The sequence below is a fragment of the Haliaeetus leucocephalus genome, unplaced genomic scaffold (assembly GCF_000737465.1).
Source record: "Haliaeetus leucocephalus isolate CR32 unplaced genomic scaffold, Haliaeetus_leucocephalus-4.0 Scaffold536, whole genome shotgun sequence".
Classification (NCBI taxonomy): domain Eukaryota; kingdom Metazoa; phylum Chordata; class Aves; order Accipitriformes; family Accipitridae; genus Haliaeetus; species Haliaeetus leucocephalus.
The window spans coordinates 4036888-4049078 of record NW_010972972.1 but is presented as its reverse complement, the minus strand read 5'-3'; the positions used below and the strand labels follow the sequence as shown (position 1 = coordinate 4049078).

Below are 12191 nucleotides of genomic sequence, written 5' to 3'. Positions count from 1 at the left end.
AACGGGGGGGGGGGGGGGAAAGAAAAAGAGGAAAAAAAAAAAAAGGAAACAACTGAATGATGACTGGGGATTTGCACAGTGTGTGTTATTTTGGTGTTTGCTGTTTGAGTTTGGAAGGCAGGAAGGTGTGCTTTATCTTGGAGCCAGGAGTCCAGCTGCCCTAGATTTAACAGCCACACACCAGCCATTCAGACTCACAGCACAGGTGGAAAAAAAATACATTGACATCAGCTTCTTCCTCTGCATTGTAAACAGAGGTTTTCATTTCTTTGTTATGCAGTGAATTTACGTATTTTACTTGGCATCGTACCACACCTACCTCCTCAGCTGCATTTGAAACTAGGAATTCAGCAGTAGGAAGAAAGTTAAGATGTTGTGCTGGTTTTGGCTGGGATAGAGTTAATTTTCTTCACAGTAGCTAGTATGGGGCTATGTTTTGGATTTGGGCTGGAAACTGTGTTGATAAAACAGAGATGTTTTCATTCCTGCTGAGCAGGGTTTACCCAGAGCCAAGGGCTTTTCTCCTTCCCCCCCCCCCCCCCCAGCGAGGAGGCTGGGGGGGGGTACAAGGAGTTGGGGGGGGACACAGCCGGGACAGCCGACCCCAACTGACCCAAGGGAGATCCCAGACCATAGGACGTCATGCTCGGCAGATAAAGCTGGGGAAGAAGAAGGAAGGGGGGACATTGGGAGTGATGGCGTTTGTCTTCCCAAGTCCCCGTTAGGCGTGATGGAGCCCTGCTGTCCTGGAGATGGCTGAACTCCTGCCTGCCAGTGGGAAGCAGTGAATGAATTCCCTGGTTTTGCTTTACTTGTGTGCACGGCTTCTTCTTTACCTATTAAACTGTCTTTATCTCAGCCCATGAGTTTTCTCACTTTAACTCTTCCGATTCTCTCCCCCATCCCACCGTGGGGGGAGTGAGCGAGTGGCTGGGTGGTGCTTAGCTGCCAGCTGGGGTTAAACCACGATAGTTGTAAACACAAAGAGCCAAAAACCTGCATATTTCTGGACTGTTCAGAACAGCTTCTTCTGCTCCTCCTTCTCCCACTACACAAGCTGGAATTTCACCAGCATTTATTTGTGCTGATGTCCGTAACATGCCCAGTGCATGTGAAAGCACTGTGTGGAGCACAGAATGGCATCAAAGTGCTCAAATAAACTCTCAGGAACTGTACACAAGTCAACTCAGCACACTACATACAAGCCAGTTTCAGAATGTGTGGTTAAAACACAGAAATCCAACATTTTTACTAATAAAGTGTACAATTATTTGCAATTTAGAAGTATTGACATCCTTAAACAAACTCCCCATAAGATGCATTCTTTTTGGCATTTGTGTCAAGCGACTGCTTACCTGAACTTTAACGGTTCCTTGGGGATCCTGCACATGTTCCAGAGTTGCATCAACATCCAGTGCCACTACCAACCCCGATGTAAACCTCAGGGGATTATCAGATTCACCAGTAGGCTCAATGATATTTGCAGTAGCTCTATGGAGCTAGTAGGGGCAAAGCGGTTGGCAAAAATGAGGCCAGGGGAGGAGGAGGAAAGAAAAAAAGACAATCATTACTGTTCTTAATGGAGAAATTGTGCATGAGCTTTGGAGTCTTTTAGATACTGCCAGGAATTACTGAGTCTTCTGTATTATTAGCAGTAGCCCTGAGGATGTTAGGTAAGAAGAAGAAAGCCTTTGAAGAAATAATACTTGGGGCTAACCAAAAACGTGAATTCTAAAAGCTTCATGGTATATTAGGAACTAGTCAGATGCTAAGACAGTCTGCAAGGATATCGCATTTTAATTCTCTGTGTTAAACTGACCTGCTCTGGAAGAGGAAGGTGGAGAAAGGTACTTTGTCGCAGTGTTGTCTGAAGAATCTTGACCACTTCCGAAGGCTTGGATGTCACGAGTCTGGGCATTAAGTCCAGCAATTTGTCTACAAAACTGCCTTGCATATGTGGGAGCTCAGAGATGAAACATCTGTGTTACAAATAAATTAAAAATCAAATACTTTTTTCAACATTTTCAACAGTATTGTTATTTTCCACCAAGCTACTTAATCCTTACATTTAGTTATAATGACAGAATTAGATATGTAAAGTCCTCTTCTGATGCACGTCTCATACATAAGATAAAGATGATTTTGGCTAGTTATGTTGGGAACATACCCTGTGCTCAAACTGACAACATCAAGGGCTATGCAGATCTCACTTCTTGGGTCCTTCATCAATACAGAGCCTAGCGGGCAAAGGAATCTAGATTCACAGAAAAGGAGCTAGAAATGCTGAGGTGCCCATCAACAACACATTAATGAGAAGCAGCTACTGCAGGGATTTGTCCACTCAGATTGCATGTGCAGCTGTAATGCTATTTAGATAGTAAAAGTACTAATTAAATGAGACTACAGGCAATTCCAGCACTCTGCATTCAATCTCGATGTCTCAACAAAGAAACACAGCTGGATGAAAGAGCCATTCCTGGCATAGTTGCCTTGCACAGTTTTTAAATTTGTGCTTCTCAGTGAAGACATGCATATCCCTAATTCTTTACGCTGTGCACTTTCATCTGGCCAACTACATAGCTGACTCATTACAGGATCTGTCATACCCATGCACCCAATACGTGAGTTGTCTGACCCTCTGCTGCAGCAAAGTCTCCAGAATGGTTTTTCTCTACCAATATTTATGAAAGTATTACTTATTACATCTGAGGAGTGAAATCTTAACAGTAAACTACAATCAGTAGTGAGGAGGCGGAAAAGCTAGTTCTAGAGGTCAAGAACAGAGAATGGAATCCATTCTATAGTTTGGGACAACAGCCTCTCACAAGAATGTTTGGTATTTCTTATTCTTTATAGAGAAGTAAAACTGGGCTACTACCCTACAACCCTGCATGCAGAAGATGGTTCATTAGATTGAGTCACTGGTGGCTTATCTGTTATTACCAGCAACATTCCTGTGGTGTTTAGCAAGACAGTTTTGTAAGCCTAGTAAGTATTCATGCAATTTGGTGAAAAAAATGCACCATTTCTGTAGGTGAACAGCCTCTTGAACAACGGGCTCTCCTCCCCGTTTGTCAGCTCCAGTGTTGTGCTGTATCTTCACCTACAGTTGACTCAGTAAAGCCTGGACAGGCATACTGGACATGCCCAAAACAGCTTCAGGTCCTAAAGCCTGAGAAATGAGATTTTTTTCAGGATCCTAGTGGTGCTCTACAGGAGCTCATAATCCATAAACAGAAGCCTCTACCACCAGCTTGGCAAGGGTGGAGAAAAATCATGCTCTCCTCTGTACAATGCTAAGAGGGATATGCAGGAATACACATCCTTGTGTTCCTATGACTGCCACTATGCAGACAACAAATTTCAACTACTGTGTCATGGGATGCAGCTAAAATCTGGCATGCTGAGGCTGCACAACCTAGACACGGGGATTTTACATGTCTGAGTGTTTATAGGTGACCTTACAGCTAACTGACAAGATCCACCATCATCCAGATTCCCTTTGTGGAATTCATCACTGCCCATAGGAGTTACATTCCTCATAAAAAGTGATGAGTTTTGCTCATCCTGAGACTCAGAGCAAAGAAAAGATACAAAGCAAATGAACAGTTCTAGTCATTAGCTACCAAATAAGCTAAACATCAGGGAATGGGTAAATTTGGCTCCCTTTTCTCATCACTTAACCAGCCATAACTGCCAAGCATATGGACCACAAATAAATGGGAATTTAATCAGAACTAGAGATGAAATTCTGCTCAGGCAACTCTGGATACCTATGTCTCTCAGCTAGCTACCCAATTCCCTTCTGAGTCAACAAAAAAAACCCCTGGGCATCCCTAGCCTGACCTTTTTTAGACATCTAGATTAGGACAAGACGAAAAAGCACCTCTCCAGTGAGAGGAGAGCTGGGCGAGTGCTTCAGAAGCAGTGGTCTACAAAGCAGATGTCAAAACCTGGGCGAGATGACTCCCACCTTGAGCATGTAGACAGGTCACTCGCTCTCTCATTTACAATTTAGAAATTTGTGATAAAGAAAAGGGAAATTCCCTTTTTTGTCACACTCCCAGGAAAGCTCTTCCATTGATCCCACATTTAGAAGGGAGTTTACTTCTTGCTTTATCATGTCATGATAGCAGTCCCTGATGTAGGACATCAAAAGGGGAAGGGATATGCTAAGGGATGAAAAACAAACAGAATATTCCCTGATGACAATGGCGGAGGGACTTTCTAACATAAAGTGAAGAAGCAACAGTTTCTCACCTCTGAAAGGAATCTACTTCCTGTAGGAATTTTTCACACATCCCAAAAAGGGGTTCCACTCTGTAATGAAGATAACATTCCTTGGTTTAGTTTTAAATAAAGAAATCTGGCTCTATGGCTATGAGCTTTTAGGGGTTTTGGAATCCAGTTCAAGCTCCCAAAAACTAAAAGATCTTACAATGTTAAGGCCAGAAAGGTGTTCCCCACAAGAGGAAAAAAAAAAAAAAAAAAAGCAATTGCCATCTCCCTCCCCACATCCATATCCCACTCCCACAAAAAAAAATCATTTGCATAAGGCACCAGTTAAGGTCCCAACACCACTGCTAGAAAATATTAACTTTCCATCTATAAAAGAGGAGGTCAAGAGTTAAATATATCATGGACCTCTATGGCAACACAGTAAATTGATGGCAACAAACTCAAAACAAAAGTAAATAAATCAGGATACTAACCACCTTGCTCTAACTCCACCGAATGAAATTCTAATTCTACAGCCATCCAAACCCATGTGTAACTTCACTGACCTCAGCTCCCAAAATGAACCACAGAGAGCCTCTCATGTTACCCACACACAAGCATTTTGTGTCCAAGTCACATAAACATTAGTTGCAGATCAGTCAAAAAGACAATTCTTTTCTGATGCTAAAAACTCAGCAAATAATACTTAATGAAGCAAACACAATTAGTGCATTCTTTGATACATGACTTTTCCTTGTATAAATAGGTCCCAAATATCAACTCTACAACATTTTTAACCTATTTACATGTTCATAGCTGAGAGAACTCAACCCCCACAACATGTCTTGCTAATAATTTTGTCATCTAATTTAGTATTATGTCACTGTACAGCTACACCAAAGGCAAAAGAAGGCTCTTCATTCTGAATTAGTTTAGCAAATGGTTATTGGCATGTCGTGATGTTTTATGTGTCTAATTTATCCTTGCTGGTTTTTGGGTTTTTTGGGGGTTTTTTTGTTTTTTTTTCAAACAAAGCTGGAGGAAACTAAGCTTACAGTTAACCCTAAGAAGATCCTTGTACCAGGTCATCCTTACCCTCTAGTGGTACGTGCAGTCACTATAAGCTGTAACGCCTTCGCTTGCAGTCTCATGTGATGAATAATGACCACTTGTCTACTCTCCACTCCGCTGTACATGAACTCCATTTTGTACGTTTCTTCCAAGATCTGGCAGACAGACACCACAGGGTTAACAAACCATCAGACTCAGTTAAACTCTTGCACAAGCATGCTCACAAGATTCTGGTATTTTTCCTCATACTGAGGAACACATTAATCCATGAGTCTCATTCTTTTGGTGAAATTCTTCATGGCGTAAAGTGGCACCTAATACTAAAAGGTTATCTCGGCTATATTAAAGAAACAATTCGTGAAACTTGACCTGAAATCAAGCACTCCCTCTGTTGGCAGTCTATCTTTTGACATTGCATTTTAAATTTCTAGGGGTAGAGCACTCACAGACTCCCACCGGCTACTCTGGAATACAAAATGTGAGCAGCACAACAGAACAACCTCAGTGGTCCTGCTCAGGTTGACATTTTTGGAGCTAGGTTTGACAAGTTCACTTGAAAACAACTTTACATTCAACAACGCTTCATGTACTGCAGCTGAAGATGGGAACTATCACAAGATAAGCAATGTTCTGGGCTATTTTAGATACACAGTTAAAAGCTTAGATGGGACATTGCACAGTTTTACTCATCATACTTTACCTGTTGAATAAATGAGCTTCAGTAGACAAGAGAAGTGCTCAGATCAATATAGTTGAGTTCAGTATGACTGTACAGAAGCCAAGAACTTGCTAATTACTGAATAGGAAATATTCCCTCACCTTGCGTTGACGGGAAGTGATCTATATTCACAATCACAACAGATAAAACTTCCCAGGGGGTTCACATGCAACTGAGAAGGGCACCCAAGACAGACAGTTCAGTTAGTGAAGATTTAAAAAGCTTATAGGCTTTTGTTTCTACTCATCCCTGGGGACAGCTGTCAACAGCATGGAGGGTTTTGATGCACAGCAGTACCTGCCTCTTATTACATTTTAATTAACTGAACACTCAAAATGTCAGCATAGTTTCCCAGCAGATCCATGAACTTGCTTTTACCCTAGATTTGTTTCCAGATTATTTGATACCTTGCTTTCTCCTTTACCTTTTCTTAGGGCTTAGCTTCAGTTTTTCCAGGATCATTTATACATCACAGAATCAGAATAACTCAGGTTGGGTGGGACCTCCAGAGGTCACCTAGCCTGGTCCCCTGCTCAAAGCAGGTCTAATTAAATCCACTTACTCAGGGCCACATCAAATTGTGAACACTTCCAAGGACAGACACTCCCCCCACCTCTCTGGGCAACCTGTTATAGTATTTAACCACCCTCACAGTAAATTTCCCCCCCTTTATATCTAATCAGAGTTCCTCTTATTCCAGTTTGCATCTGTTGCATCTTGTCCAGAGCAGTCTGGCTCTGTCTCAGCTATACCCTACGATGAGGCAGTGGTAGAGAGCAGTACATCCATCCTGAACACCTCTCTTCTCCAGGCTGGACAAGCCCAATTCCCTCAGCCTGTCCTTGCAGGGAATGTGCTCCAGCCCCCGACCACCTTGGTGGCCCTCTGCTGACTTGCTCCAGTTTGTCAGCATCTTCCTTCTACTGGGGAGGCCAAAATACAGCACAGCCCTCCAGATGTCATCTCCCCTGGGCTGAACAGAGGGGAAGGATCACTGCCCCAGGCCTGCTGGCTATGCTTTTGGAAAAACAGCCCAGGATGCAGTTGGCCTTCTTTACTGCCTCATGTTCAACGTGTTGTCCACCAGGATCCCCACGCTGAACATCAGGAGGTTCCTGTCATCCCAATTCCCCAGCCTGTCCAGACCAGCCTGAACAGCAGCCATGCCCCCTCCCAGCCTATCAACTGGCTACTCAATTTGGAGGAGCCTTATCACCCACTTACTCCCAGAATCCTGCCAGTTTGGTGAAAAGGAAACATCAGGAGACCGCATCAAAGGCTTTGCTAAAGTCAAAGATATATGAATCCACTGCCCTCCCCTTGCTCACAGCACCAGTCCCCTCATCGCAGAGAGCAATGATGTTGGTCAAGCATAATTTGCCCTTGGGAAATGCATTTTGGCTGTTCCAAATCACCTTGTTGACCTTCACTTGTTTAGAAATGGCTTTTAAGAGGATTTGGGCCATAACCTTCCCCAGGAATGAGGTGAGGCCAAGCAGCCCACAGTTTTCTGGATCTTCTTTCTTGCTCTTCTGGACAATGGGTATGATGTTTGCCTTTTTACAGTTGTCATGAACCTCCCCCACTCACCACTCGTCTTTTGAAGATGAGGGACATTACTCCACTTTGGGCAACTAAGATTTACTTGGACAGACTACCACAGTGAAAGGTCAGAAGTGTATTATTATTGTTGCATGGCCAAGGAAGGGCTCGTATCCAAGGACTTGCCTCCGCACAGACCCAGACGCTTCTACCTCACCTGTTTCGCTGCAGCAGATGCCAATGCGTTCTGTTTCAGGTACAGAGGAGCTGCCACATTCCACAGCTTCTCTTGCAAGGCCTACAGAAGAAAACCACGAAATGATGATAAATACCCAGTTCAGTCTAAACATTATAACACTGTGCTAGATCAGCTTGGGAGCAGGGAAGATGCCCTGTCTCCCAGCTGTACGCCAACAGGTTGGTTGAAAGAGCAGGCCAAAGTTTTCTTTTGTGCTTTTAAATATAATACAGAGAACCAAAGCCTACAAATTATGTATTGTTCTATAAATACACAGGGATACCTATACAACTACAAAATATAAAACAGAAGTTGAGAATAATATTAACAAAGCTATAAATTAGAGACTGACTGAGCCAAACTCTTCAGTACTTTTTAAGGAGAACTTTACACAGAATGAAGTCACTTATTAGAAAAACAATAGCCCACTGCTTTGTCACCTCCCTGAGACCAAGATCAGGACAATCTCAGATTGCAGGCAAAAAGCAGAAACAGTAACAACTGTCCCCAGAAACACACCTACACAGTTATATTTCTGAACCTTCCTGTTGACAACCTCCACCCCACCAAAGATTCTGGAGTTACTATGAATACTGAGTGTACATCAGCTACTGATACTTGTATTTAAAAAAAACCCAACCAAAACCCCCATTCAACCACACCCTATTTGCTTTTTGATTTATGTTTAAAAAAGTTAAGAACGCTTGACTGGATGATTTATACCACTGTCTCCTTTTTGAAGCTGCGTGTCCTTAGATGCAGCTACACACAAAGCTGGCTGTACCCAAAGCTCAAGAACATACAGACTATATCCTACATCTAGGCTGGCCCCAGAATCCCAGCTAACTATCCCTAAAATCACAGGGTATGTAGAGCCTTTTGTCTGGAAGTTCCTATGTCTGGAATCTTTTGAGCCTCAAGAGGCTAGGAAATGAAGATTTTTTTTTCCCCAACAGCTTCTTTCTGTTGGGGAAAGAAGCAATTGGAAAGAAATCTAATGAAAAAGGCTGCTCTGACATTCAGGTTCTCTCTGCCATATCAGAATTTCTAGTTGTATGATATTATAAGTTACTTTTCATTTCAGCCACATTACTGACTCCTCTGCATCCTTGAGCCAAGAACGGCTGATGCAGCTTTTACCCCCTTCATCCAAACAGAGCACTCTTCTTTGCCAGATACACAAACCATCTGGTTCACTCCAGTCAAACCCTGGAGAAGGGCAACAAAGCCACCTCCAACTGCTGGTCCTTTGCCTGGATAGCACATTTCGCTTTGGCAGAAGTTTTGGATTTAGCTAGGATTGTACAGAACTGTAACACCACTCATCTAAAATACCTTCTTTGGGCGATAAACGTATTCCAAGGATTTGAGGGCTGCCATGAGATATGCCAACTGGCAGCGACGCATTTAGCAAAGAAACTGAAATCCCTTCTTGATTTTACATAGCAAAGCTTTTATTGAGTCCCTTCTGGAAACATGTTTGTTGCTTGCTTTAGTTCTTGCTTTACATGTGTATAAGTTACATTCAAACACCTAAATAATGCCAAAAGACTAACTTAAATACTACGGCCAGCTTATAGCTTGAGAAGTGAAGCAAAAAATTAGTTCCTGTTTACAGCAAGAAGCTGACTTCGAAAAAGGTTGCTGCCATGGCGTCAAATTAACCACTTCACCTGCTAATACCAGATAGATCGATCATTTCAGTGCTGTAAAAGAAAGGACAACTGATTTTTTGCTCAATCAAGTCTAAAGAATTTCTTTGGCATTGGTGCCAAAAAAGCTGTCTACAAAACACTGTCTATAAAAACTCCACTTAGAGCAGCCGAAAAGTATTCCAGTGGCCAGTAGCAGAGAAAAGTGACTCTCGTAATATAAAAGGCTACAGAGTAGTTGCCTCCATTGTGATTTTTGTCAGAAAATAAACTCTGCACTGGCAAAATACACACAAACCGACATAAGCCCTAGGTACAGCAGAGATCTACACTGGCGTACTCATTGGCAAAGTTACTGCATAAATTATTTGCCACAGAAGGGAAGCAGGAATATCAGAAATCCATGGAACCTGCGCTTTCATCATACATCAGTTTTCAGCACGAACATAAAAATGTGAAAGTGCATCACTGTGATGGACTGGGGGCATTTTTGAAGAATGGCCCAAAAAACACAGACAAAGTCAAACCTTGATGAGGAGCAGCTGACACTGAAGGTAAGTTGCAGTGAAATCTGCCATCCCTGCCAGTTCCGACTGCAGTTCTCCAAGCCTCTGAAGATCACTGAAGCACGTGAAAAAAAGAAAAAACAATGTTGAGACAGCAAGCAAGTTAATCTAAATGCACTCAGAACACAGCAACAGTAACGATGAAGCCAACTATTCCTGCATCTTGCTCTTTCTTATCCTTAGAGTAAGGACCAGAAACGGTAGCAAAACATGCACTACAAAACAGTTTGCACCTTGGGACTTGGCATCTCCTTTCCTCCTGCAGGCTGACACAAGCACAGCAGTGGAAGCAATAAGTCTGTCAACCCACATTACTCTGCAGCCCTATGGGAACCATACAGTGTAGCAGTTCCAGATTTAACTTAAAACGCTCCAGACTTCTACAGCGGCTAACGAGTCATTTGTGTTACACTGTTGGGAAATCTAACTATTCCTGTTGGCTAGGAAAGGTTGTCTGGAACATGTCAGCCTCACGCAACCAAGCATATTTGAAATATAGCTGCCTTTTTAAACCAAGCTGAAATCTTATGTACTGATGTTTGCCCAACTAGCTGTTGCATGTTGTCTGGTATTTCTTGTAAATCATACAGCAATAGAAGGAGCTTTTAACTTGATAGAAAAAAAGGACAGTTAATGGAACCCAAAAAGGCTTTATAGCTCTCTACTGTTAGACATGTTTTAAAATTAAAATGTGTATTAGAAAACAAAACTCATTTTTTGTTACAGATCTCAAAATAGGTTGGATGATGTGGATTTAACACGTCTGTTCTTCTCTGCATTTCGCTTTGATCCAAAGTGTACAGAATTGTCATTCTACTTCCATGTTTCCTACTGTATGGTTAAAAAGAATATTTTTTCTTCAGATGTCCCTTCCCTTTTGTTTACTTTAGATTTATTTTCGCATTTATGATACAATTCTGAAACTTTGGCTCTGCCAAACCGGAAGGTTGCTGAGCGCTGACACATTCAAAAAAATCCATCTGTATAACTTGCAGCCAAAGAAAATCTCTCCTAAGCAGAGGGGCTATGCCTTCCTTAAATGCAACAACAGTAGAGACAGCCTAAGCTTTACAAAGTGACTCCATTTCATCTTCTCCCAGAGAGCAGAGAGAAGAGGAGACTCCTGGGTGCTTAATTCCTATGTCATACTTAATGCATCACAACACACTAACAGGGAACAGGATGTCATCTCTCAGCTAACAGCCAGGCACATATTCCATTTCCCAGTCTTCTACAGTTCCCAATTCCACTAATTCTATTTCCTTACAAATCTTAAACAGATTTCAACATCCCTGCAAGACAAAAAAAATTCCTGTTGTATAGATGGAGAAACTAAACCACAAAGACCGATTTGCTAAAAAGCCTGTCTTACAGTTTCAGCTGCAGAGCCTGGGGGAAGAGCGTTAGTCTTAAGCGTGGTTAGGAATGCAAGTCCCAAGTAGGCACCAGGTCCACGAGGTCTGCGCTACTTCCCCCAATGACAACAAGGAAAAAGGAGGATGGAGTTATGTCCCACCACAGAATCCACTGCCATGAGCCTCTTCTATCCCCTTCCTCTCAGCAACAAAATCATTGGCGCAGGAAACTTTTGCCCTCTGCAAAATAACCTTTAACGGGTTTTTTGGTTTTGTCTTAAATCCTCCCTTCTCTTAAGGGTGGAAAACAGCAGCTGGTTTAGTACGGTTCCTGGGTGGTGATCCCAGCAGGAAAAAAGCCAAGCCAATAATTTCCATCAACTCCAAAGCATTACTGCCCTTTACTGCATATAAACTATGCACGCAGCCATCTCTGACAGGATTCCTACACTCAAAATCAAAAACATTCACAGCCTGCGAGGTTTCCAGACCTTCATTGTGCCTATGAGATTCTGGATGCTCTGCCAACAGATTACCTGTTTCAAGCATTTAGTGTATTAAATGCTTTGAGACTATGTTTTAGGCTGCACATAGTAGATTCAAAACAGCTGAAGACAAAGCATATAGTTTTCACAGTTGAGTTTTCAGTGAGGAGCACACTGTTAATTCGCCACTGCAGGTGGGTGTGAAAGCCATTCACAGCTACACATACAGAAAAGGCAGCTATTTCAGGGGAAGGAAAAGAATAAAGCTTTTTGGAATTCCATATTCCAAGCAAAGCATTTTAGATTGTTTTTCCATCTCTCAAAATAAGGCTCTTTTCCTCTTTCC

The 12191-nt window shown here is 42.4% G+C and overlaps 1 protein-coding gene across 2 annotated transcripts in view; it reads right to left on the bottom strand.

Moving 5' to 3' along the window:
- Positions 1-12191, bottom strand: part of INTS4 (integrator complex subunit 4) — a 39311-nt gene that overhangs the window by 4194 nt on the left and 22926 nt on the right. For both annotated transcript variants that reach the window (XM_010576585.1, XM_010576586.1), the window contains exons 16-21: positions 9967-10060; positions 7767-7847; positions 5314-5444; positions 4261-4320; positions 1820-1979; positions 1356-1499 (exon numbers count right to left, since the gene is read on the bottom strand). In XM_010576585.1, the coding sequence (XP_010574887.1) occupies positions 1356-1499; positions 1820-1979; positions 4261-4320; positions 5314-5444; positions 7767-7847; positions 9967-10060 (670 nt within the window). The remainder of the gene's footprint in view (positions 1-1355; positions 1500-1819; positions 1980-4260; positions 4321-5313; positions 5445-7766; positions 7848-9966; positions 10061-12191) is intronic.